Consider the following 26,831-nt stretch of genomic DNA (forward strand, 5'->3'; position numbering starts at 1 on the left):
TACCATTTCCTCCTTATCCATCAGGCTTGCTATCCTATCAAAGAAAGCTATCAGATTGGGTTGACATGATTTATTCTTGAAAAATTCATTCTAACTGTTAACTATCACCTTATTATCTTCCAAATGATTTCAGATCAATTCCTTAATTATTTGTTCCATTATTTTTCCTGGCACAGAAGTCAAGCTGACTGGCCTGTGGTTTCCTGGGTTGTCCTTAGTTCCCTTTTTATAGATAGGCACTATACTAGCCCTTTCCCAGTCTTCTGGAATCGCTCCCTTCTTCCATGACTTTTCAAGGATGATATCTAATGGCTCAAATACCTCCTCAATCAACTCCTTGAGTATTCCAGGATGCATTTCATCAGGTCCTAATGACTTGCAGTCACCTAACTTTTCTAAATATTTTTTTTTCCTATTTTAACTTCTGAACCTACCTGATTTTTACTGACATTCACTATGTTAGGTGTCCAATCACCACCAACCTTCTTGGTGAAAACTGAAACAGAGGACATTAAGCACACCTACCATTTCCACATTTTGGCTATGTTTAGACTACGGGTTTTTTCCAGGATACCTTTGGTATCCCGGAAAAACTCTGCCATGTCCTGGGAACACGTCTGCTGTTCCAAAAGAGGGTTTTTTCCCCCCAAATTTGGCCCAATGTAGATGAGCACTCCGCAATTTGCATGCCTTTTTCCGATAAAGCCTAGTAGTGTAGACATAGCCTTTCTGTTACTGTTTTTCCTTCTTCACTGAACAATGGGACCACCTTATCTTTGATTTTCCTCCTACTTCTAATATTTGTAAAATGTTTTCTTGTTACTTTTTGTGTCTCTAGCTAGATTGAGCTTGTTTTGTGCTGTCGCCTTAGTAATTCTGCCGTTACATACTTGTGTTATTTGTTTAATTCATAATTTGTACTTTGATCTAGTTTCCACTTTTTATAGCACTCCTTTTTTATTTTTAGATCATTCAAGATCTCCTGGTTAATCCAATATGGACTCTTGCTAAACTTTCTTTCTTTTCTACGCAGAGGAATAGTATGCTCTTGAGCCCTTAATAATGTCCCTTTAAAAATTGCTAATTGTCTTCAGTTGTTTTTCCTCTGAGTCTTGCTTCTCATGGGACCTTACCCACTAGTTCCCTGAGTTTACTAAAGTCTGCCTCTTGAAATCCATTGTCTTTATTTTGCTGTTCTCCCTTCTACCGTTCCTCAGTATCATGAACGCTATCATTTCATGTTTACTTTCACCCAAGCTGTCATCCACTTTCAGATTTTCAACCAGTTCCTCCCTATTTGTTAAAATCAAATTTAGAACAGCCTTTCCCCTAGTGGCTTTCTCCACCTTCTGAAATAATATAATTGCCTCCAATACATTCCAAGAACTTGCTGGATACTTTGTGCCCTGCTCTGTTATTGTCTGGAGAGTTGAAGTCCCCCATCATCACCAAGTCCTGCACTTTAGATAATTTTGTTAGTTGTTTAAAAAAGCTTCATCTATCTCTTCTTCCTGGTTTGCTGGTCTGTAATAGACCCTTACCATGACATCACCCTTATTATTTACTCCCTTTTAATCTTACCCAGAGACTCTCAACAAGTCTGTCTTTTGTCATATCACTCCTCCACACCTCCTGTCATGTGTTGTCTGCTTTGTTTCAGTGGAGTTGGAATAGTGGTATCCAACTTCTGAATGTAGAGTACAGATTATCTGGAAGACTCTCCCTCTTACCTCCAGAACTAGAATTTGATTAGTCAGAAGGCTGCATGTGATGGCCATGAGACATTAGTATTTGATCCAAAATGGAGAAAGTTCAGGGGATTAACTGCCTGGAGGAAATAGCCTTTGCAAGTAGTGTGGAGCTAGCTACTCCTCAAGAGGCTCTGCTTAGTCTGTAGCAGCAATCGGAGGATGCTGATCCCGTTTTCACTTCTCTTTTACTTGCTCTTATTCTCTTCCAAAGTCTGCCACCCATACACCATTCACCATTCACAAACTTCATCCAGCTCCCATTCATATCTTGCTAAAAACTGCTTATTCTGTATGTCACTCTCCTAGAAGCAGTCAAGATTTTCTCTTCCTTTCCTTTGCCCAGGTGAGAAGAGGGAAGCAGGATCCAGGAAAAGCAGGATCATCACCCCAGATCCTTTACAAGAACCCAGGAGTTCTTCTCATGGAAGTGTAGAAAAAGGGGTGTACTTGCCCTCTGCTCTCCTTACTACTGAGGTGGAGAAGCCTGGATGTTTAGCCAAGACAACACCCAGTGAAGGCCAATCTGTGTTGACACTGAATTGTCTTATTATCCATATAAATGTCCAATCTCTTCTTTAATCTTGCTTGGCTTTCATGTAATGTGGCAATGAGTTCCATAGTCTAATTACACATTTTGAATTTGCACCCTTCCATTTTATTAAACGTTTCTCTTTTTTGTATTATACAGCCTATTCCATAAACATTTGCAGGACACTTTTTTTTTTTAGATCCTGCCCTACAAATTCCATTAACTTCAGAGTGAATGAAGGTTGCCACCAAAGTGTGTTCCTGCTACTCTACCCAAAAGTCTTGTGCGCAGACTATCAAGTTTCTGTTACAAATTTGAAGTTGCTGTACAATGAAAAATCAATTTTGTTGCCAGATTTAAAAACCTCACCGATTACAGGTACATCACAAGCCATGTAAAGTTTTTCATAAGGATCATATTTCACTTGTGACACATTTTATATAAATTAATTAAAATATTTTTAGGTTAATTCTTCAAAATCAGACAGCTCCGAGGGGTGTTATTATTTATCAAATATCCAGCTGATTAATGCAAATTATACAGAAGACTAAAGAAAGCTATGGTTCAAAATGTACAATTTTGATGTTATGTGCAGAGAAAGTCATTTCAAATTCACAAGTGTAGACATCCTATGAAAGACAAATGATTACCAGTTACAAGTGACTGTAGAACAGGTTTATGTTCATTGGAAGATTGGGTTCACTGCCATGCATATTTTAATAAGCGATGTGTCTTTTTTTATATTAACATTAAATAAATATGTACTTCATATCTGTTGATTCCAATAGGTGCAGATTAGATATTATAGCAGGTACTTTTGAAATGTGAAGATTGGATATATTAACATTAACGAGCAATTCATTCCACATTGGACAGCATAATTTTGAAAAATGTGTCTTTTAATTTTAAATGCAAGGTGCAAATTAATCTTTTTTCAGGTCCTTAATCATCTGCACAAAAAGTTGAGAAACATGTCAAAGAAGTCAGAAGCATCCAAGAAAAAGGTACATTGCTTTAATTACCAGGCATGCTAACTTCTCAATGTAATATTGCTTGTTACCAAAAGTAGAATGTAGAGTTGGACTTGAATCCTAATGCATCTGAACACTGAGGGTATGTCTAGATTACATGCCTCTGCCGACAGAGGCATTTAAATTAGACATACCAACATAGTCAGTGAAGTGGGGATTTAAATATCCCCCGCTTCATTAGAATAAAAATGGCCGCCGCGTTGTGCCAGCTCAGCTATTTGTCGGCACAAAGCGGCAGTCAAGACAGGGATTGGTCGAGAGGGAAAGCCGTTGTCAGCTGATCCCTTATGCCTCGTGAAACGAGGTTTACAGGATTGGTCGACAACGGCTTTCCTTGTCGACTGATCCCCGTCTTGACTGCCGCTTTGTGCCGACAAACAGCTGAGCCGGCACAATGTGGCAGCCATTTTTATTCTAATGAAGCGGGAGATATTTAAATCCCCACTTCATTGACTATGTTGGTATGTCTAATTCACATGCCTCTGTTGGCAGAGGCACGTAGCCTAGACATACCATGAGGGTTTAAAACCCAAACCTCTAACCAGATTTGAATTGTCCGCTTGTTTCCTAATCTCTGCAGTGGGCTAAACCACTATTCTAGATCTTTATACCTTGATCTTTGGATGATGTGAAAAGCAGATCCAGAGCCAGTCCCTGTGGCCCAGACCTGTTTTGGTATGAATGTACTTTTCAGTTCTCCTGTATGTTCTCACTATTTTGTAATTTTTTCCTGCTAATGTCATTTTTTATATAGCATGAAGAATTTCTGGATAAATCAGGTTTATTGTACTTCCTGAGCCTCTTTTAAAACATTGCCATTCATAACAGCTGTTTTTATTCTGTGCTGTTCAGGGCTTTAAGTTAAATACCCACTGCTAATACTGCAAATTGGATTTTGAAAATATCTTTAAATCATAAAGCTAATACTGTTTTTTAGAACTGTATTGAAGGGTCTGTATCATAGTGAATTTATTTGGTAATACAGCATATAGACTTCTAACTTTGAGCAGACTTGGCACCAGCAGGCTTAGAGAGTTGTAATTTTGAATAGATTTGAAATCATGAGTTTCTTGCCTGACTTTTGTATTGACAAGCAATAGAGTCAGATAAATCCTTGGAGCACAGCTGTACAATCTGAGCTCATGCCCATGCTGGGTCTCATTGAAGTAAATGGAACAAAAACCAGGACTATGTAGCACTTTAAAGACTAACAAGATGGTTTATTAGGTGATGAGCTTTCATGGGCCAGACCCACTTCCTCAGATCAAATAGTGGAAGAAAATTGGCACAACCATATATACCAAAGGATACAATAAAAAAAAAACATATGAAAAGGACAAATCAAATTTCAGAATAGAGGGGAGATGAGGGGGGGTAAAAGTCTGTGAGCTAATGATATTAGAGGTGATAATTGGGGAGGCTATCTTTGTAATGGGTAAGATAATTAATGTCTTTGTTTAGACCGAGGCGTAAAGTGTCGAATTTAAGCATGAATGACAGTTCAGAGGATTCTCTTTCAAGTCTGGTGTTAAAAGATCTTTGAAGCAGGATGCAGGTAATCAAGTCATTGAGACAATGCCCTTTCTGGTTGAAATGGCAAGAAACTGTTTTTTCTTTGTGATCCTGTCTAATATCTGTTTTGTGGGCATTGATTCTTTGGCGAAGATCTGAGACGTTTGTCCAATGTACATAGCAGACGGACACTTTCGGCACATGATAGCATAAATTATATTTCTGGATGAGCAGGAATATGTATTCTTGATCTTATAACTCAATTGGTTAGGTCCAATAATGGTATCAGCAGAGTGAATATGTGGACAAAGCTGGCAACGGGGTTTGTTGCAAGGGAAGGTTCCAGGGTTGGTATTAGTGTGGTATGTCCTGTGGTTGTTGGTAAGAATCATCTTGAGGTTAGGTGGTTGTCTATAGGAGACTATGGGGCTGTCTCCCAGAGCCTCTTGGTGTTTAGTATCTTGTTCCAGTATAGATTGTAGTTTATTGATAATGTGTTGGACAAGTTTAAGTTGGGGGCTGTAGGTGATGACAAGTCGTGTTCTATTGTTGGTTTTCTTGGGTCTGTCTTGAAGTAGGTATTCGTCTGGCTCTTTCAATTTGTTTTTTTATTTCTCCAGGTGGGTAGTTGAGGTTTATAAATGCTTGGTAGAGATCCTGAAGTTTCTGGTCTCTGTCAGTGGGATTAGAGCAGATGTGGTTGTATCGAAGGGCTTGGCTATAGACGATGGATCATATGGCGTGTTCTGGATGGGAGCTGGAGGCATGTAGGTAACTGTATGAGTCGATGGGTTTTCTGTAGAGGGTGGTGTCTAATTTTCCATTGGTGATTTGTACTGTGGTGTCCAGGAAATGGATCTCTCATGTAGAATGGTCCAGGCTGAGATTGATAGTGGGGTGTAGGTTGTTAAAATCTCTGTGGAATGTTTCCAGTGTTTCTTGGCCATGCGTCCAGATCATAAAGATGTCATAGATGTAGTGTAAGTAGAGAAGGAGTAAAAGGGGACGGGAGCTGAGGAAACGTTGTTCTAAGTCAGCCATAAAGATGTTAGCGTACTGTGGGGTAAATGGAGATACACATGGATGCAGGGCATTGCCTGTGCACACTGGATTGCTGAATCAGGCCCTAATTAAGTATTTATACTATCCTGAAATACTATTCAAGATTTTTTTAGAGGTACCATGTTAAAAGGATAAGGTATTAAATCTCTGATTCAGTAAGGTCCTTAAGAACTTTGTGGAATTGGGGCTGGGGCTTATGATATAACTACTAAATCCAAGTTGCCAACTTTTGTGATTTTATTTCACATCTTGTGACTTTTGGTTTTCTCAAATCTTCAGCTCTTGGTGTCATGTAGTCAGACAAGAATCTGAGCTTTAATTTAAAAATAAAAAGTACAACCTACTGTTTCTTAAGGGATCAAAAATTGGAAGGCAAACAACATTATCCAAAATGTTATTGATTGAAAAATATAATTGTTTTAAATCAATTACATGAGTTTTGGGTCCACACTCATGACAGTTGAATACTTGGGATTGGCAATGTATTTCCCCCCCCCCCCCTCTTTCTCTCTCTCTCAGTACAACTACTTTAAATTATTATGTTTTCAAATTAAAAATAACACTATTTGTCTTTCCTATTCCAACTAATGGGAGTTTTGCCTGAATAGGGACTTCAGAAGTGGATTTTTAAACTAGACTTTCATAATTATGAAAAAAGTTAACTGCAAAATAAGTGTTTTCCAGCAAACTATTTTATATATTTACTGATCACACATAAAACATTACTATTAACATATTAGAATTATCATGTTTCCTAACATTATATTTCATGTACTTTTATTTACTTATGTGCAATGTTAAGAGTGATCCCATTAAATAAACAAGAGCAGCCCTATAATGTTTCCTTGGTTGCAGATTATACTGATAATGATGGAAAGGTAAAATTTGGAATTAGCTAAAGAGGGATAATGGAATAAAACAGATGTTGCAATGATTGTCAAACCATTATGCACAATTATGCATCTTGCAGGTACTATGTATCGTAAATACGATAGATTTAAGAGACAAGGTCAACATCTATGCCATCCAACTAAGGTCAGGGAGGTTGTCTGGATGTAAATAAAGACAGAGACAAGCATTTATCTTGAATAATATTATCCATATTATTCAGCTTTGGATAACAATTTTAACATAGTGAAAGTGATTGGAAGGGACCTCAGTAGATTACCTAGTCCAGTCCTCTGCACTCAAGATGAGACAAAGTAATCACTAGAGTAGCGGTTTTCAACCTGCAGTGCTAGGGGTCTGCAGACTATGTTGAAAACCTCTGAACTAGATCATTTCTGAGGTGTATTTTTCTAACCTGTTCTTAAAAGCCTCCAGTGTTGGAGATTTCTAAGCAATTTGTTCCAGTGCTTAACTACTCTTACATGAAGTTTTTCCTAATTATCATCTAAATGCTCATTGCTGCAATTTAAGCCCATTGCCTCTTGTTCTATACTTAGAGATTAAGGAGAACAATTTTTCACCTTCCTCCTTTTATGAAAACTTAATATATTCCCCATCAACCTTCTTTTCTCTAGACCAACAAACCTTATTTTTTCCACCTTTCCTCTTAGGTCATGTTTTCTAGCTCTTTAATATTTTGTTGTTCTTCTCTGGGCTATCTTCAGTTTGTCCACATCTTTCCTAAAATGTCATGACCAGAACTAAATACATTACTCCAGCTGAGGTCTAATCAGCATGTAGGAGAACAGAAGAATTACTTCTCATTTTTTACTTACAACACTCCTGCTGATAAAATTCCACAACAGGGTTTGCTTTTTTTGCAACAGTGTTGCACTGTTGACTCATATTTGGTTTACAATCCACTGTAAATCTCAGATCCCTTTCCACAGTGTTCCTTCTGAGGCAGTCATTTCCCATTTTGTACCGTATTTTCCGGCGTATAGGGCGACTGGGTGTATAAGACGACCCCCTATCTTTTTAATTAAAAGATAGGGTTTCATCTTATACCCCAGCGCCCCTCCGCCTCCTTTGCTCCCGGTGTCCCTGGTCTGCTGGAGATGGTCCCCAGCAGACCAGAGGCACCGGGAGCAAAGCCGCCAGGAGCGCCTGGGCTGCCCCCCTCCTCCCCCCCCGCCGGAGCCCCTCCGCGGCTTTGAAAGCCTCGGGGGAAGCCGGCGGGGGGGCATCCCAGGCGCGCATGGGCTGCCCCCCCGCCGGAGCCCCTCCGCGGCTTTGAAAGCCGCGGAGGGGCTCCGGCGGCGGGGCATCCGGCGTACAAGACGACCCCCGATTTTTGGGGGATGTTTTTTAACATCAGAGGTCGTCTTGTACGCCGGAATATACGGTAAGTGCAATTGATTGTTCTTTCCTAAATGGAGTACTTTGCATTTGTCCTTACTGAATCTCATTTGGTTTACTTCATACTATGGGTATGTCTAGACTGCAGAGCTTTTCAGGGATACTGGAGGTATCCCAGAAAAGCTCCACCATGTCCGAGGAATGCGTCCGCTTTTTCGGAAAAAAAAGTTGGAAAAGCGGACTTTTTTCAGCATCCCTGTAAACCTTTTTTATGAGGAAGAAGGGATGTTCCTAAAGAGTTTTTTTTCCCCAAAAAATTTGGCGCCGTGTAGATGGGCCAAATTTTGGAAAAGCCTCTTTCAGAAGTAAATCGGCAAAAGATACCACAAATTGCGTTTCTTTTTCTGATTTATCTTTGTAGTCTAGACATACACTGAAAAAATAGGCTATCTGGATCACTTTAAATTTTAATTCTCTTCTCCAAAGTATTTGGAACTCCTTATTTGCAACTCCTCCCAGCATGATATCATCTGTAAACTTTATAAGTATACTGTCTATACCATTCTGTAAATGATTTGAGAAGATATTTCAAAATAATGCTGCAGTGTAGAAGTGCCCATAGTGTAGATGTGCTACCTCAACTTAGAGCCCCAGGAAGCATTGGGGAATAATTACTTTGAATGACTCTGAGGAGAGTTATTTCAAAATAGCAGCAGTGGAGCATCCACAGTACCGCTATTTTGAAATAATGATTTTAAAATAAGCATTATTCCTCACGGAAAGCAGGAGTTATTATTTCAAAATAACCAGCCTCTTATTTTGAAATAACACGATTGGTAGTGTGAATGCTCCTCCTACTCTTCCCTGCTCACCGTGCACTGCTGCTTCTGGCAGTGGAACACCAGAATCTGATCGGTGGGACTGAATTGTCACGAAGCGGTGGGATGATTAGCAGTGACGCCAGAATTTCCACACGTGGAAAGACACATTCCTGGAGTTATGTGATTGATTTGCCCCTGCCCTCAGGCAATGGGACACCCACATGCAACCTGCCATCCTCCTCCAGAAACCGGTCGACATAGCCCCGTGGAAGCTTGCCATGCTGGACAGCTACTGCTCCATGGGGAACCAGTTCAATGTGGGGAGATTGACTGTCAGGGTCATGGTCGTGTAGGTATGACTCTCTTACTATGTTATTGGGAGGGTGGTGAACTGCTTGGATGGGGTTCCCTAGGAAAGAGGTGGTAGAATCTCCCTTCCTTGAAGGGTTTCACAAAACCCTGCTGGGGAATGGGGTTAGTTGGGGTTGGGCCTAGTGAATGGGGGAAAGAAAGCTGGGCTTGAGGATCTCCCAAGGGCTCTGGCAGCCCTGTGATTCCCTGTTTGTCTCCTTCTACAGGTGGTGAGGGCCATCAACACCATCCTGCTACACCCATTATTTCAAAATTATTTTGAAATAATGGGCTTGCCGTATAGATGCTCACTTTGTTACTTTGAAATAACGCTGCTGTGTAGACGTGCCCTGAGTATTCTCGGATTTATTTCTTCAGGCACTGCTGACTTGAAGACATCTATTTTGTATAAGTAATGTTTTAACTTGTCTTTGTCCTTATTTTAGCATCAGAATCTACCTTATTTTTACTGGCATTCAATATGTCAGTTATCCAGTTGCTACTAAACTTTTTGGTGAAAACTAAAACAAAAACAGGCATTTAACACTTCATTTCTACATTTTTTGTTATTGTGTTTCCTCCTTCATTGATTAAGGGGTCTATCCTGTTCTTGGTCTTCCTCTTGCTTCTAATTTATTTGAGGAATGTTTTCTTGTTACCCTTCATACCTCCAACTCCATTTTACGTCTTGGCCTTTCTAATTTTGCTCCTACAAGCTTAATATTATTCCTTCATAGTTTGACCTTCTTTCCATTTTTTATAGGATTCTTTTTAAGTTTCAGATAATTGAAGATCTTCTGTTTTTTCTCCTCTCCCCAAACTACTCCATGTTCACTTGTGGACATGAAAGAGACTTCTTTTGGCATGGGAAGGTTTATCTTTGGCTGACTATCTACTGTACTGATTAGGTGGCCTGGATGTGGAATCTACAGAATGACTTCCTGGAGCTTTTTTTTCTCTCTCTAAAGGCACTAGTATTATTTGATGGATTGGACCCATTGGAATAAGAATATAAATGTGGATTATAGGTGTGGATGATTGTGTTAGTGAGGTTAAGAGTGAAGCTGACTGAATTACTCAAAGTTCTACAATTGCTCAGGAAAGTTATTTGTAAGCACAGCTGAATACAAACTGTTTTGCAGGGAATCAAGTCTAATGCTAAGATTTCTGTTCAGCAAGAACTAATTAGTGCAACATCCCATGCGGGTAATATTTATCCATTGTCACTGAAATGACAGTGATTTTCATGAGCCATCCAAGCTTTTCTTGATGAGATGAGACTGATTTCTTGCCAGTAAGAGCTAAAAATCTATTGTTCAGAGAAAGTGTACCAGTCATTAAGGGTCTACACTGCACCCATAGCTCGAAATAATCTATGCAATTTGAGCTATGCTAATTGCATAGCTTATTTTGAGTTTATTTCAAAATGTGGCGCTGTATAGACAGTGCCAAATTTCAAAATAAACCACTATTCTGAAACATGCCTTAATTGTCGTGGAATGAGGTTTACAGGGAGTCAGAATAGCGCACCCATTATTTCAAAAGATATTTCAAAATAAGGGGTGCACTGTCAGGACACAGAAAATGTTATTTCAGATATTGGAAGTATGCCGAAATAATGCCACTGTCTAGACGTACCTTGAGGGTAAAAAGAACCCAAATTCAAGTATTTAGCAAAATATCTAAGCCTCATGTACACTAATGTGTATCATTTCATGGCTCTGTATTATAACATAGATCAGTGTTGTTTGAGTAGATGGGACTAAGCTTAAGTCAGCTCAGTAACACATTTTGAATCCTTCTAAACAGTATGGCCAAACAATGTTGTAAAAGTGACAAGACCCTATTTATGTAATAACAGTGAATGGCAAATTTGATAGTGAAGATGGAGCTTAAATCTCTCATCAATTAACTAATTGAAAGAGGTAGTTGCTGGAAATTTAATACTTACTAATTTGTCAAACAACTGCAAAATAATAATAAGTATTTTCCTACAGTAACTGAAAGTTAAAGAAAGATTCAACAATGAGATTTCTAAGCCAGAGTTGCATTCTGCTATCCTACAAACCCTAACATTTCTCAGTTTGTATCCTAGTACTTCCCATTGGCAGAGTCTGACGTTGAAAATGGATGGCATCTCCTTATGAAAATAAGGAAAATGAGTCAGATGGAAGTGTGATCTACGCTGTTCTGCTCAATTAATTACTTTTGTCTAAAATACTGTTTTTGTTGGTGAGCTTGTGTTTCCTGTGTTATTAGAAGCACACTTTAGCTTCCCCCCTCCCCTCCAATTCAGGTTTAATACATCTGTTGTGGTCATCTTCATTGCTGGGCAACCCATTATTTCCACTGGCATTAATGAGATTTGTATAATGAATCAGATTTGCAAAAGACCTCGGTTCTTCATTTAGGCACCTAAATTCAGTGGCCAGCTGGATGCTGAGCATTTTTGAAAATGTGGGAACTCAATTTTAGGTGGAGGCCTTTTGAAAATCTGGCCATTCATTTTTATTCAATACATCAGGGATAGCCACACTTACTGACTCTCCAAGCTGTATGTGACAGTCTTCAGACTCTGAGGCTATGTCTATACTAACATCCTCTTCCACAAGAGGAAATGCAAATGGACCACTCATTTGCATATGACACACTCTCATTAGCATATCCTGCTTGGAACTCTTTTGCGCAAGAGGTTTTTGTGCAAAAAAGCGCTGTGTAGATGGCTCCTTTTTGCGCAAAACCCCCTTTTGCACCAGAGCCATTCTTCCTCAAAAAATGAGCGCTCCATTTGCATTTCCTCTTGCAGAAGAGGATCGTAGTATAGACATAGCCTGAGAGATAGAACACAGCTTCTGGGGCTTAGAGCTTCAACTCCACAGAAGGTGCCTGCTGAGGCTCAGGGTTGCAGCCCTGGGCTCAAGCCCTGAACCCTGGGAAGTGTAGCTGCTAGGTAGAAGCTCTGAGAACCACCATCCCAAAGGACTGAAATCCCTACTCCCTACCCTGCCTTACGGCAGCGATTCCAAGCTTCCCAAGTCTGGTAGGTTGAGAATGGGTGTGAGTTATGGGGGTGTTCTATAAACCACAGTTTAATGGTAAAAGAGATGCATGTGGCTCATGAGCCACAGTTTGATCACTCTGCAATGCACAGAAAACATAGCCTATTAGATTTAAAGTTTTAGCATTTCCCATGGGCTTGCATCACCACTGCCTTAGACCAGTTTTGTGTCAGTGAAACTTGGTTGCAACTCAGTGGAATCCCATTAACATAAAACTGGACTAACAAAGTAGTTAATCAGGGCCTTCCTGTTTGCATACTTTTCTCTACCATTTGAATCACGCATTGCAAAGGGAGCCTCATATTTACCTAGAAAAATTTGAGGGACTGTATTCTTCTTGACTTAATACCATTATATGTAATAAAATATGTATGGCTGTTAAACTGAAATAATGTGCAAATAGTTAGAAACATGCTTTTCCTAGTATTTTATTATTCTTAAATAATGGTTTTGAAGCATGTTGTTTGAAACTGTTTGTTCAAGTGTTAATAAATCACTCGTGTTTCTCTTTTTCTGCCTCAGACAGCCCAGACTGTGCTGGTAGTGGTGGTGGTTTTTGGCATATCTTGGCTGCCACATCATGTGATCCACCTTTGGGCTGAATTTGGAGTTTTCCCACTGACTCAAGCCTCATTTCTCTTCAGAATAACAGCACACTGCTTGGCTTACAGTAATTCTTCTGTAAATCCTATTATATATGCATTCCTCTCAGAAAATTTCAGGAAGGCCTACAAACAAGTCTTCAAATGCCAGATAGGCAATGAATCGCCTCTGAATGATGTTAAAGAAAGTAAAAGTAGGATAGATACAGCACCATCTACCAATTGTACTCATGTGTGAACAACAATTTTAAAAAAATCCTGTTATGTTGGGTTTTCATATGTGTGGACTAGAGTTCTAGAAAAAGCACAATTCACTCCTAAGAAGAGCTGCAGCAGATTCAGCTTTAGCTTGATAATTGGAAGAATTAAAGAATTCAGTTTCCTTACATTTACTAGATAATGGGGACGATTTTTACTATTAGAGATCTTTGTATAGCTCAGTTCAAATGAAACTCTGTTCTTTAAAGATGTCCCAGAAAAAATGGGCAATGCTATGTCACTACTAGCCCTCTTATTCATTTACTGGGAAAACAAATAACTTACTATTTATAAATACTGATGTGCAGCATATTCAAGCTGCACCTACAACACAAATGTGTTAACGGAATGGAACTGTATAATTCCTAATCCTGTTCTATAAACTTCATATTTTATTCTATAAATGAGGATAAGGGTAGGGAAAAAAGAGTTCTCACTTCAAAGAAAGTACTTTGATTTCAAGAGACGTGGTTAGGTTTTAAGACACTTAAAACTTCAGTCATCTCTTTAATGTTGGCTCTGACAATGTTTTGTGTTTGTTTTTAAGCCTGTGATGTTGAGCAGAAAAAAAATTTCATGTGCTGAAGTAATTACTTGGAGAAGAAATGCTAAACTAACAATGTAAATGTCGAATTTACACCAGGTTAATGAGGCACTAAGTTTGTATTTTGTATGCCTTGTCTGGCTGCTTATCCAAAATCACGGTTATACCTTTTTAAAATTTTGCTTAAAGCACTCACGTAATTGTGGCATAATATAGGTTGATGTAATCAAAGTGGGAAGAATCTGTTTCAGGTCTCTGTATTTATGTATGTGTGAATATATGTAATTTCTAGTTATCAATATGTATCTAAATATATTAGCTTAAACATTAAGCTATGTGCATGTTCACACACTGCTATTCCTTGAAAGAAGCTTTAAATGGGGTTTGAATTTGTTGATAGCATTCCAGCAGTTCTGTTAGGCTATGGCTACACTGTAGCCTTCATGCAGAAAAGCTTATGCAAATGAAACTTGGATTGCTGTGCTTCATTTGCATAATTAATGAACAGCCGCTTTTGCGCAAGAGGCTTTTTGGCAAAAAGGAACTGTGTAGATGGCTCCATTTTGCGTAAAACCCCCCTCTTGCACAAGGGGGGGGGAGGTTTAGCACAAAAAGTAGCCATCTACCCAGCTCCTTTTTGCGCAAAAACCTCTTGTGCAAAAGCGGCTGTTCATTAATTATGCAAATGAAGCGTGGCGATAATCCACACTGAGCTCCATTTGCATAAGCTTTTCTGCAAGAAGGCTACAGTGTAACCATTGCCCTAGAGTCTTAATGTCATGAAATTTAATAGCTTTAAGTTGGAAAAAATAAAATAAATTTTTTTAAAGCAAATTAAGTGGTCTTTTGGTACAACTGCTTCAGCTCCTTTTATTTTCATTTGGCAGTGCTGGGCATGGCTGGCATTGCCTTTCTCCTCCACTTCTCTGGTGATCTTGGCATAAATATCTGCATTTCTTTTGCTGGTTGTAGTTCTGCATAGATTCCTCTCCTACACAGCAATGAGGTCCAGGATCTCCTGAATACTCCCTGGTGATGCTCATCTGTGACTCAGGGAGCTCATGGAACTTGAACTCATGTTCAGGCAGGCTTCTCAGATGTACTGCCAGCTCTCAGATCTGCTCACCATGTTTGCCACACAGGATATGAAATTCAAATTTTCTGGGGGCTTTTCCTGTTCACCTGGAGAGCAGTAGAGTTCAAAGTTGTGGCCAGAGCAGTCACTGTGGGAATTGTGGGACACCTCCTGGAGGCCAAGAACTTTGAATTTCATAGAGCTGCATCCACACTACTGGAGAGTCGACCATACAAAATCAAATTTAGCAGTTGCTCCTTGTGAAAACAGTAGTACCGATATCAACTTTAATGGCCCTTAAAATTGATGGGATGGGCTTGGTAGCGTGGACTCATTGTTTAGAAAATTGACCTTATGCAACTAAATTCAACCTAACCACCTTGTGTAAATTGGGCCCAAGACTGTGGACTGAACTTCCACAGCAACTAGGGGCAACTAAAGACCTCATCACCTTTTGCACGGCATACATCTTTTATCTGCCTTCTCTGACATTGTGTAAACAGGAAAATAGATAAATGAAATATATCTATCTATATATTTTAAAAACTTACCAAAAGACTCCATTGCAAACATAATTCTGTACCTGTGGAGAGCATAAGAGATGAAACAAACATTATGTGATAGCTATTAGTAACGTACTACTGAAAGGGGCTTGCCTTCAATGTTGAAGAAGGTGGTATAAGAACCCACAGATAATAGCATGGAGAGACTTTGCAGCATTTCAAGAAAGGGAATATGTTATTTTTGAGCAGTGGGTCTCAGAACCTATGTTACAAATTCTATAACTGGCACATTTTCACAGGACTACACTGTATCTAAAAAACTACAACATCTAGAAAAATAAGGGAATGTAAATGAATGCTACCAAAAAGTACTCTTAATTTATATTTTTGCATAATTTTATTTGCTTCCTCCCCCAGGGTATGTCTACACAGCAAAGTTATTTCGAAATAACAGCCGTTATTTTGAAATAACTATCCTAGCGTCTACACAGCCATTCTATTATTTCGAAATTAAATTGAAATAGCAGAGGGCTTATTTCGAAATTAGTAAACCTCGAGGAATAACACCAATTTCGAAATTGCTATTTCAAAATAAGTGCAGTGAGGCCACTCCAGCCTCAACCAAGAACCTCTGCCTCCCGGGCTCCCTGGAACCCTTAAAGGGGTAGACCCTGGCCACAGTGCCTGTGCCAGCTCCAAGCCTGCCAGCTCAGAGCCAGCAGTCACTGCCCCTGACCCAGTGGCCCGAAAACATGAGCCAGCAAGCCACTGGCAGCCAGCCCTCCACCACTCCCCAGGGCAGTCTGCCAGCTCCCAGGAGCCTGCCAGGGCCCAGAGAAGGCAGGCGCCTTCCTTGTACAGGGTGGAGATCATGGACCTTATTCAGGTTTGGGGGGCGATGACCCCAACGTCCATTTTCTCTGCACTAGATGGAAGAACCAGGCCCTCTATGGCAGGATAGCTGCCAGCCTGGCCACCAAAGGCCGCAAGCAAACCCAGGAGCAGGTTCGCATGAAAATCAAGTTGGTCTGTCGAGACCCCCCCAACCCTGACCCCTGAGCATCCCCTCCCTTTTCTTCCCCTTGCTTCCCCCTTCCAGCTCCCTTCTCCCAGGTTTTTGAAATGCATTTTGTGTGTAGACACGTTTTTTCGAAATAAGCTATTTCGAAATAATGCCATAGTATAGACATACCCCCACTGAAAAAATAAAATGATCATTTAGACAGAACTACAGTTACATTTGTTAAATACCTACATCAAGATAAATAACCTTTTATTGTATTCAGGCTTTGTCACACTCGCTACCCTAATTACAGAGTACTTCTAGCATTTGTCACATGCAATACCCTTGCTAAGAAACACCTTCTTTCAATTTTGGAAAGTACTGTTTCTGGCACTTTTTAACTTTGAGTTTAAAAGTAAACTAAATACATAAACGCAGTTAAGATACTTAATTTTCTATTTTATCTGAAAAAGGCTTTTTTGAAATGTGAATTAATTTAAATTTTGTTGATTACTGGTCTATGGTGGACTGGTGAGTTTGGGCATTTTGTGAAAGAAACTCTCCCTTGCCTTCTCCCCAAGAACAAATTAAACATGAATTAGGGCCCGTGGCATGGCACAGAGGAAATGGCCCAGTGAACTTCCCAGTGAACTTCACTGCAACTTCTCTCTCATCTTGCAAAAGCATCAAGTTATGAGCCTGGTCCAAAGCCCAGTGAAGTCAAGATCAATTTCTTAGAAGAAAGTTGCTTCAGTAATAGGTGGGAGTTGAAGGGACGGGAAGTGAAACTCCACATCCAGTGTCATAGGCTACTGTGATGTGGCGGCGCAGCCCTGCACTGCAGTCCCCGCTGCAAACGCTCTGTTTACGGTGCTGGGGACAAGGTACTGGCATTGTGCCGGGTGCTCGCAGGCCGCAGAATGCCTGGCAGCCCCGGGCGCGGCAGCTGAAATGCGGCCCAGAAGCAACAGAGGAGGCGGGGCCACGCACATGATGTCAGGACGGCGTCACATCAGACTCCAGAGATGACAGGAGGTTTATACGCCTCCTGGCTCCAAGAGAGGTGGTGGATTTGGCTGTGGGCACGTGCCTGCCAGGCCCCGTGGTGCAACAGGGACCCGAGGCTGGCAGCAGAGCAGGGCAACCGAGCCACTGGAGGTCTAGGTAGGCCCTGGTCAGGGGTGGCAGGACCAGTGGGGGAGAGGAAGCAGCCTGGGGCAGAGCAGTGAACCCCCGCCCCGTCAGCCAAATCGGACCACAGAAGGTTCACGTCCTTAAGGCCCGTGAGTGAGGGTGGGTCCGGGTCCCCCTCTCCCTCCTCACCCTTGGAGGAGGGAACACCTGGCGATAAATGAGGGAGATAGTGCTTCAGCTCTCCAAGCTCCTCCCTGTCTACGGGTGGAGGCATGGCACAGTTAAATGTATAGGTAGACTCACTAGTGTAGTGACTCCAAGGCAGGACTAAAGGGAAGTTCGGGACATTCCGACGGGGTCAGGGTAAAGACAATACGGTAAGCCGACTGGACTGGTTACAGCTACGTTTACACTATGTATTTTGCCAGAAGAGGCAACGCAAATGAAGCACTGATTACTCAGGAGAGGCATAAGGATCTTGCGCAAAAAGGGTTTTTTGGGCAAAATGGAAACATGCACACTGCAATGTTTTTGCCCAAAAACCTCTTGTGCAAAAATGGATTGGAAGAGATTATGCAAATTAAGCATGCGAAAATGCCAATCAGCACTTCATTTGCATTGCCTCTTCTGGCAAAATGCGTAGTGTAGATGTAGCCATAGGGCTGGGCTGAACTGCACATTGTGGTGTATTTTTGTTTGCCTTTCTAATGAGGCCAAATTCAGATCATGAGCACTTTCAGCTGTGATGGAAACACAAATGTTTTAAAAGCAATGTTAATGTGTCCTTGTATTATGTGTTAGGTGGCCAATTCTGCTTGGATGTGGTCCTGGAGGTTTTTTCAGATGAGGTAATAGTTAATTGAATATTAATCTGAAACTCCTGGAGACTCTAGGACAATCCTGAAAGGTTGGCATCTCTAATAATTGGCAGTCCTGGAATGGGCAAGCAACCAACACAGAGCTCTCAATAGAAATTATCTGTTCCAGAAGCAAGAATGAATTACTGGGAAAGGGCACAAAAATCAGGAATCTGAGTGCTAAAATGAATGGAGTCATGAATCCAGGCCCTTTGAGGTTCAATAGACTCACGACAAATAGAATGTGTTTGACTGAAGGCTTTGAGGAGTTGCACATACACAGAGATCTGAATTTAAGTGCCCATTGCAGTCAAAAGGCAGACACCCATGGATTTCAGTGTGCTTTGGAATGGGGTGGATTCTGACCATCTCATTTTAGATGATTAGTACTTACTAATGTGAGTCATGTATTTTGTCAACAGAGGGTTCTTGTTTAGACTGTTTCACACTGAGTATCTCTCAAAAAGCTTAGAATTCAAGTGCATACTTAAAATATTCAAAACATAATTGTAATGTAATACATTATTTTAGCACGAGGAGCTACATATACAAAAGAGTACAGAGTCAAGCTAGTGTGGGAGTCACCCTTAACATTGCTATTTCCTAATTTAAGTGCTCAACTGTAACATCTTCGCACATAGGGGTTTTTTATTATGGAATATATTGTGGCTTTGGTAGAGGAGTTATTTTCAACACATCAAGCGTGGTTTTCAAGCTACCAATTAGCTTAATAAAACAGCTTTTTTTTTTGGCAAGATAAAATGTTGGAAAGATGTATTAAAACTCATGGTCCTGCAAATTTTGATAGTCAGCCATTTTGAACTTGTCCGTGTCTTTCCTAACTTTTTAAGCTAATCAGTCCTGTAACCTATGGCATTCATTTTTGTTAAAAAAAAAAATAGTCTCCAAGAGATAAGCACCAGGTGCATTGTATTTTAAAATATTACAATAAAGACATTTTGTGTTGAATGCATACATTGTGTGGACTGTGGAGAATGCACATTGATAATGCGAGGAATGTTATTATTTTAGACTGCATTATATTCATAGCTGCTGCATCTGTTGATCTATTTATATTGTGCCTAACAGTAGTTACACATTTTCAGATAAGAGCAAATAACATCTAGCTTAGAGTATTTGTACTAGTATTGTGTATGCAATTCATACACAAATTGTGAAAGACCAGTAAATTTAATCTGTGTTTATGCTAGTGTATAGTGTATAGTTGACTTTAACTACCATTGTTGTGGTAGCTGTTCTAAATTATATATGTATTCTACCTTAATTTTAAATACATCTGTACAATTTATATTTGTGCACATACTTGTAAAGTACTGAAATATTAAAACAGTTTTAGTGTGTTTATATAGCAGTATAACAATCCAAAGGTAATCTTTCAGGCAGTTATGGGGAATTAACCTTCAATGCCATATTATTATCAGATGGAATCCTCTGCTTAAATCTCCTCATATCTGAATGCAAACGCCTTTATTAAAGCATTGTTGTACCATTTTGCTGAATTTGTAAAAGACTTTACAATTCAAATATCTTAAATGCAGCAGATCTGCATTTCCTTTGCCTTAGACTGGTGAAAATAAAGAGTAACTACTGGAGTCAAGTGAGCCTACCAATAAAAAAACAGTAGGAGATTAGAATTGATCCTTACATGTTTGTGCATTACTAATGTATTACACACACAGGATCAGATTCTGATGTCACTTATATTAGCAATAGTCTACATACAGAATTGCATCACAATAGCCAAGTGTCTGAATCAAAACTTATTTAGTTATTTCAGTGCAAGTATATGTTTGGCTTCTCTTATTTTGCAGTAAGATGACTAAGTTTGTTAGACTTATGGTAACTAATTTAACTGGTGCAAGTTTTGGTATATACTGCTTGTACGAGAATTCTATGCTAAAAATTAAAAATTCTGCATATGTTGTTTATATTATGTTGAAAATAATGCCTGTTTCAGCTATTTTGATAATTTATTTCAAAATACCAGTCAGCAAGTGCGTCTGTAACAACAGAGACAACAAAAAAGATTCAGATGATTTTTTTTGACAAATAGACTCCTTCCTAAGCATATTAATACAAAACTTTTGAGCAATAATTCATTTAAACTACAATATAGAAACATATTTCCTTCACCCATCAGAAACAGTGCAAAGGCTTGGGGAAGTCAGGAGCAGTGGAAGAGCTGAGGGAGAGGACAATAATTGTGGTGAACCTGGAGGATTATTGGGTGTGGAAGAGAGAAACATGGAATGGGCTTTTTTGGGGTGTGTGTGTGGAGGGATTGTTAGGAAGTTTGGAACCCTCCTCTATTCAAAGCCTGGCTGATTCCTAGTGTCTCCTATTCAGTCAGGCACGTCTGCCCCGTCTTCATGTGTTCCTGCACTAGGGATGTAAGCAACTAATCGATTATCCAATAAGCAAAAGTTTATCGGATAGTCGACACACTAGTCAACCAGTCACTTCTCCCCCACTTGCTGCCTCTATCAGAAAGAGGCAGTAAAGGGTGGGGGGAAGAGGATGCTGGGGATAGCCAGCTTAAAAGCCAGTTCCCCCTCAGCTCCAGCACCGTGGGAGGGGGAAGGGTCACAGCGGTGGCGTTCCACCTTTGCAACATACAAGAGTCCCTGCTAGGGCTCTTGTACATTTCAAAGCGGAAGCGCCGCATGGAGCCTGGGGCCAGCAGGGACTCAGAGTCCCCCACTGGCCCCAGGCTCCAAGAGGTGTTTTAATTTTTGAAATGGCTCTTGTACATTTCAAAGGTGGAACGCTGCTTGACACTTCTGCCTTCAAAATGTAGCAACAGCCGGGCGGGCTCTTACTACATTTCTGAACAGAAGTGCCCTTATCGACTAATTGAATAGTCAATGGAAATTCTATCGACTATTCGATTAGATGATTAATCTAATTTTAACTTCCCTGTCCTGCACCCCTGATTCCTCCAGCCCTAAATGTCCCTTGACCGCTTTCCCTGTCCCCATATAAGCCTGTCCCTCACTTAGCCATTCTGCCTCCCCCGTTCCCCTGGGTCCCTTCACCCCTACTCAGTCACCCTCCTCCTGTGTCCACGTGGGTTTCTGCATCCCTCTCCTCTCCCCATTCCTATGACTTCCTCCGCCTGTCCCCATGTAACTCTCAACCCCTCACTCTCAGCCCTATGTGACCCTGCACCCCTCTACCTCCATCCTTATGTGTGCCTGTGCCCTCACTCAGGCATCCCTCTCCCCCCATTCCACTATGTCTCTTCCCTCTATCCCCATATGTTCCTGTACCCTAACTCAATCATCCCTACTGCTATTCAGCCCTTGGGTCAATGCTGTCATCTCACTAACATTGTGTCCCTGCCCTAGTCTGTCCCCCTAGCCATTTGGAGCCCCAGTCTATGTGACTCCCCCCCCCCCACCCCGGGTAGCTCCATGTGTTCCGCTTTGTCCATCCCCCCTATGTCCTGTGTCTCCTCACTGAATCCCACGGGCAGGACACTTGTAGGTGAAAGATATAACTGCAGAACCTATTTTCTGTGGAGGATAAAATATCTGCACATGCGCAGAGGTGCAGAATTCTCCAGGAATACTAGACCAGGTGTAAGCATAAGTCAAGGGTAACTTTGTTGCAATAAAAGGCATTATACCAGTATAAAACACAGACAGATCAGAATCAAGATCTTTGAGCCTTATTTCCAAATGAAAGTCCAAGGTCTGCATGCACACGTGCACGCGCGCGCACACACTCATGTGCACAAGTAACATGGATAATCATTGTGACTGTGCATTTAAAGCAGGCAAATTTACACACACATAATGTTTCCTTAATGGTCACACACTGCTCTTGGTTGCATATGAATCCTTGAATATGATCATTCCTGTGCCTTTGAATGTGGTTGTGCTTGGATGTAAGCCATTGGATCTCACGTGCATCGGGGCAGATCTGGCTTTAATTTAAGTTAGCTCTTTGCCTCTTGATCAGCATTTAGATTGATTTAAAAATAGCAAACTGATGTATCTTACCAATGATTGATGGAGTGATAAATAATAAGGGTTGGCAATTTTAATTGTATTTGCCAGTAAACTCAGTGTAAACAGACATGTGCGATGCTGTGACTAATGGGCATAAGAGAAAGCTTGGAATACAGATTAAAAGAAAGCAGGTAGGTGATGTTACTGTGTACATGGTATTAGAGGGATCATCTTAGGGTATGTCTACACTACAGCATTATTTTGAAATATCTTATTTCGAAATAGTTAATTCAAAATAAGATATTTTGAAATAAAGCATCTACACACAAAATGCATTTCAAAATAGCATTTTGCTATTTTGAAATAGCGCGTTCACACTGAGTGTACTCTGAATCGCATTTGAGGCTGGCTGGAACCAGTTCCGGCTGGGCACCAGGTCGGGACTTACTGTGTGGGGCTTCTCAGATCTGCGCTTAAAGGCCCCTACTTCCTGCCCCCCCCCCCCAGACAGCCGGTTCTCAGGTTTCCCTGCTTGCTTGCCTACCTCGATGAGGGACAGCAAAGCATTTTTATCTCGGCGTGCTCTGGTTGTCCTCACTCGGGACATCACAGCACTCTGCAATATGGAGCCAGAGCTGTCCCTGGGCACTCTGGTGCTTCTCCTGGATGCGTTGCTGCGAGCCTGGCTGCACTTTCTGCAGGCTGCCATCTGGGAGGTCCATCGGGGGGCTGTCAGTATCCAGTAGGCCCTGTGGGAGAGCTTCCATCCTGAGGAGCACTAAATGTCTCCCTGGTCTGTCCCACTGGGGGCTAGTGCCTCATTCCTCCCTCACGTCCTTCCACTTACAGCTCCCTAACCCCCCTTCCTCATGTAAAATAAAATACACATATTTTCATAAATACAAACTCTCTTTATTTAAGAAAATGGAGGGAGGGGGAGTGAAACTCTGGTGAGACTGGGGAAAGGAGGAGGGAGCAGGGAGAGAGAGGGTGGAAGAGAGGAGGGGGAAACCTGGGAGGAGGGAGCTAGAAGGTGGAAGCAAGGGGAAGAAGGGGGAGGAGAAGCTCAGGGCTCACGGTTGGGAGTCTCGCCGGGCCAACTGTCTCCCAGCACCGTGGGTGCGGAGGCCTCAGCATCCCTGGGGGGATGGGGAGGGGATGGAGGGCGTGGAGGAGGTGGAGGGAGAAGCAGGAGGAGAAGGAGTGGGAGGAGGAGCGGTAGCTGGGGAGGCAGCAGGTGCTGGAGCGACAGGAGGCAGCACGCTCTGCACCAGGGTCTGCAGGTGCTGGCAAATGGCACAGCCCTGGGCAAGCTGCTCCCACTGGAGCTGCAGGTCTTCTTGCACCCAGTGCTGGAGGGTGCGGTGCAGGGCTCGCAGTGCCCCCAGGTGCTGCTGTTGGTACCCTTCCACTGCACGGGTGGGCCTGTGGAGCCCTTGGGTGCAGGAGGATGTCCCGGGTGGGGTGGTGCGCCCTGCATGTGCAGCTGGTGCAGCTGTGGAGAAACAAGAGAAGTGGTCAGTTATCCCTGGGGACACAGTGGATGAAGCCCATCCCCTCTCTGCAAGGTGAGGATGACCGTGCCCTGCACTATCAGAGCCGATGTGCTTGCACAGAGGCCATGGTCAGAATGTCCTGTTATCCCCAGGAGTGGGCGCTGCCTCGAGACCACACCCATGCCCCTGTGGTGTATATAGTGTGGGTGGGTGGGTGGCGGGAGATGTCCCCTGCCTCTGTGTAGAGTGGCCTTGTGGAGGGAGGGTGTCCTGCTGTGTCCCACCCCAGTCAGAAGAATGTCATGCCTCCTCACACACGCGTGTGGCTAACAGAGTAAGGCCCCTTTGCGGCAGCCAGCTGGGGTCACATGCACAGGGGTGGCATGGCACATGATCGCACATGCACAGGTTGCTGCGTGATCCGTGGACAGCAAGGCCCACACACGCAGTCCCTGGTTTCCTCCCCCCCCCCCCGACTCCCGCATAAGGGGACAGTCATGGCACTCACCTATTGTTGCCTCGCTGGCCTGAGATGACACCGGCGACAGGTCCTCTGGGGCAGCTCGAGGGTCCTGGCTCATCGGGGTGGTGATGATGGCCTCCTCTGGCTCCTGGCTCTCCTCCGCCTCCTTCTTGATGCCCTGGTCACGGCCCTCTGCCCCAGGATGCGGTCCAGGGCATCGAAATAGGGGCAGGTGTGTGGGTCTGCCCCGGGTTGGGAGCTGCCCCCTGTGGCCCTGGCATATCCCTGCCACAGCTCTTTGATTTTCATGTGCACCTGCTCCTGGGTGCGCATGTGGTCTTTGGTGGCCAGGCTGTCAGCCATCCTCCTGTAGACAGCCACGTTCCTGCATCTAGTGCAGAGATCATGGACATTGAAGGTTGGGGGAGGCCTCCAATCAGGTCCATGATCTCTGTGCTAGACCAGGAAGGCACCTGCCTTTTGTGGCCCCTGGCAGGCTCCTGGGAGCTGGGTGACTGGGGAGTGGTGGAGGGCTGGCTGCCGGTGGCTTGCTGGCTCATGTTGTGGGGCCACTGGGTCAGGGACAATGACTGCTGACTCCGGGCTGGGAGGCCTGGAGCTGGCACAGGCACAGTGGCCAGACTCTACCCCTTTAATGACTCCAGAGACGCGGGGAGGGAGAGGAGTTTTCCTGGTTGTGCCCAGAGTGGCCACCAGGGCACCCTCGGAAGGCTGGAGGCTCCTTATTTCAAAAAGCCCAATGTCTGTGACTCCATAACGCTGAAATGCTGGCCATTCCCTCTGGGCGGCGCTGTGCCTCCCACGGTGGCACTTGGCTGACTTCTGCGCCATTCAGCTAGGCCGCCACAGGTAAGCAAGCGTCGCAAGTGGCTGTTTGGGCCCCATGCTCCCCATGCAGCACCCCTGTGCTGCATGGGGACTGCGGGGCCCAAACGGCCGCTTGCTCATCTTACTCCCTCGTGGTGGCTTGGCTGAGCGATGTAGGAGTCAGCTGAGCGCCACGGCGGGAGGCAAAGGGGGGCGGGGTGGTGATGTGCGGCATGACAGCGGCTCCAGACCCCACCCCATGGCCATGAATGTTACCGCCCCGCCCCCCTTCACCTCCTGCTGTGGTGCTCGGATGACTTCTGTGCTGCTCAGCTGGGCCGCCGCGGGGGAGCAAGTGGCGCAAGCGACCGTTTGGGGTCCTCGGTCCCCCAAGTGAGAGGCAGGAGGGGGAGGAGAAGAGAAAGAGAGAGACAGAGAGAGAGGCAGGGGCGGAGGAGAGCTGAGAGAGAGGGGGGAGGCAGTAGGAGGAGAGAGAGAAAGAAAGAGATGGAGCGAGAGACCGGAGGCTCAGGAGAGAAGACCGATGTGGAGGAGAGACCTGAAAATCCTGTCTTGTGATGGGCTAATTGGCTAGTTTTGAAATAAGTGTCTACATAGCACTTATTTTGAAATAGCGATTTTGAAATTGGTGTTATTCCATGTGGAATGAGGTTTACCAAATTCGAAATAAGTGCTCCACTGTTTCGAATTAATTTCGAAATAGCGGTTTGGCTGTGTAGACCAGGAAACTTATTTTGAAATAACTTTGCTGTCTAGACATTCCCTCAGAAAGGTTATAACCAGGTTTGATGTTCATACTTTAAAACTGATGCTGCCACAGCAAGTGTTCATAAAAGGACTACAAGAATGATTCAAGGTCTATAAAACATATCTTACAATGGAGAGATTAAAAGAGCTAAATTTCTTTATTTTCCCAACGAGATGACTTGACCATACTCCAATAGTCAACAAGGGGAGAAGATCTCTGTCTGCTAGATAAAGAGCCCTATAGCACCAAAGACATAACAAGATTCAATGGCTGGAAGCAAAGCTATAAACATTCAATCCAGAAATAAGATACAATTTTTTAAAACACTGAGGGCAATTAACCTTTATAATACTTTACGAAATAATATATGTTAGATCTTCTATCACTTTGGAAGTCTTTTAATTTACTTTAGATATCTTTCCAAAAGGTATGCTGTAGTTCAATCACAAATTACTGGGCTAGATGAAGGTAATCACTGAGTGAAATTTCATGGTCTGTGTTATGCAGCATGCCAGATTTTATTATCATAATGATCCCTTCTAGCCTCACAGTCTATTACTGGAATTAATATTATAAGAGCTATACAGACAGCAAAAGTAAAAAATAGATCCTCTAAATGTTTGTTTAGTTTTTAAAAATGCTCTCCTTATACATGTGGTAAGTTCAGCTATGTATGCGGATGGAGTACATCCCCAAAAAACACCCTGAAGAAAGAATTAAAAATCTTGGTACACAAAATTATTCTTATAATTATTATAATGACAGACATAAAATGGCATTATCCTGTTTTCCCCTTTTTCACTTCATTACTTTTTTACCACTATTGCCCTCGGCTTGTTCACTCTGCAGTAGTTACACAAAGTGATGATCATCATGTATATATGGAAAACCTTAAGGTTTACCTCTTTACCTCAATAAAGAAAATGTGATGTTTTTTAAAGTTGCTATAGAATTAGAAAGCT

The 26,831-nt window shown here is 42.4% G+C and overlaps 1 protein-coding gene across 3 annotated transcripts in view; it reads left to right on the forward strand.

The window, feature by feature from the left end:
- The window catches only part of GALR1 (galanin receptor 1), a 147,726-nt gene that overhangs the window by 11,678 nt on the left and 109,217 nt on the right, over positions 1–26,831 (forward strand). For 2 of the 3 annotated variants that reach the window (XM_075921097.1, XM_075921098.1), the window contains exon 2: positions 3,219–3,284. In XM_075921097.1, coding sequence (XP_075777212.1) covers positions 3,219–3,284 — 66 coding nt within the window. Of the gene's footprint in view, positions 1–3,218; positions 3,285–12,885; positions 14,344–26,831 lie in introns of those variants that run through there. The other variant, XM_075921096.1, reaches the window with a different exon arrangement.

This window comes from Pelodiscus sinensis, chromosome 2 (assembly GCF_049634645.1).
Source record: "Pelodiscus sinensis isolate JC-2024 chromosome 2, ASM4963464v1, whole genome shotgun sequence".
NCBI lineage: Eukaryota > Metazoa > Chordata > Testudines > Trionychidae > Pelodiscus > Pelodiscus sinensis.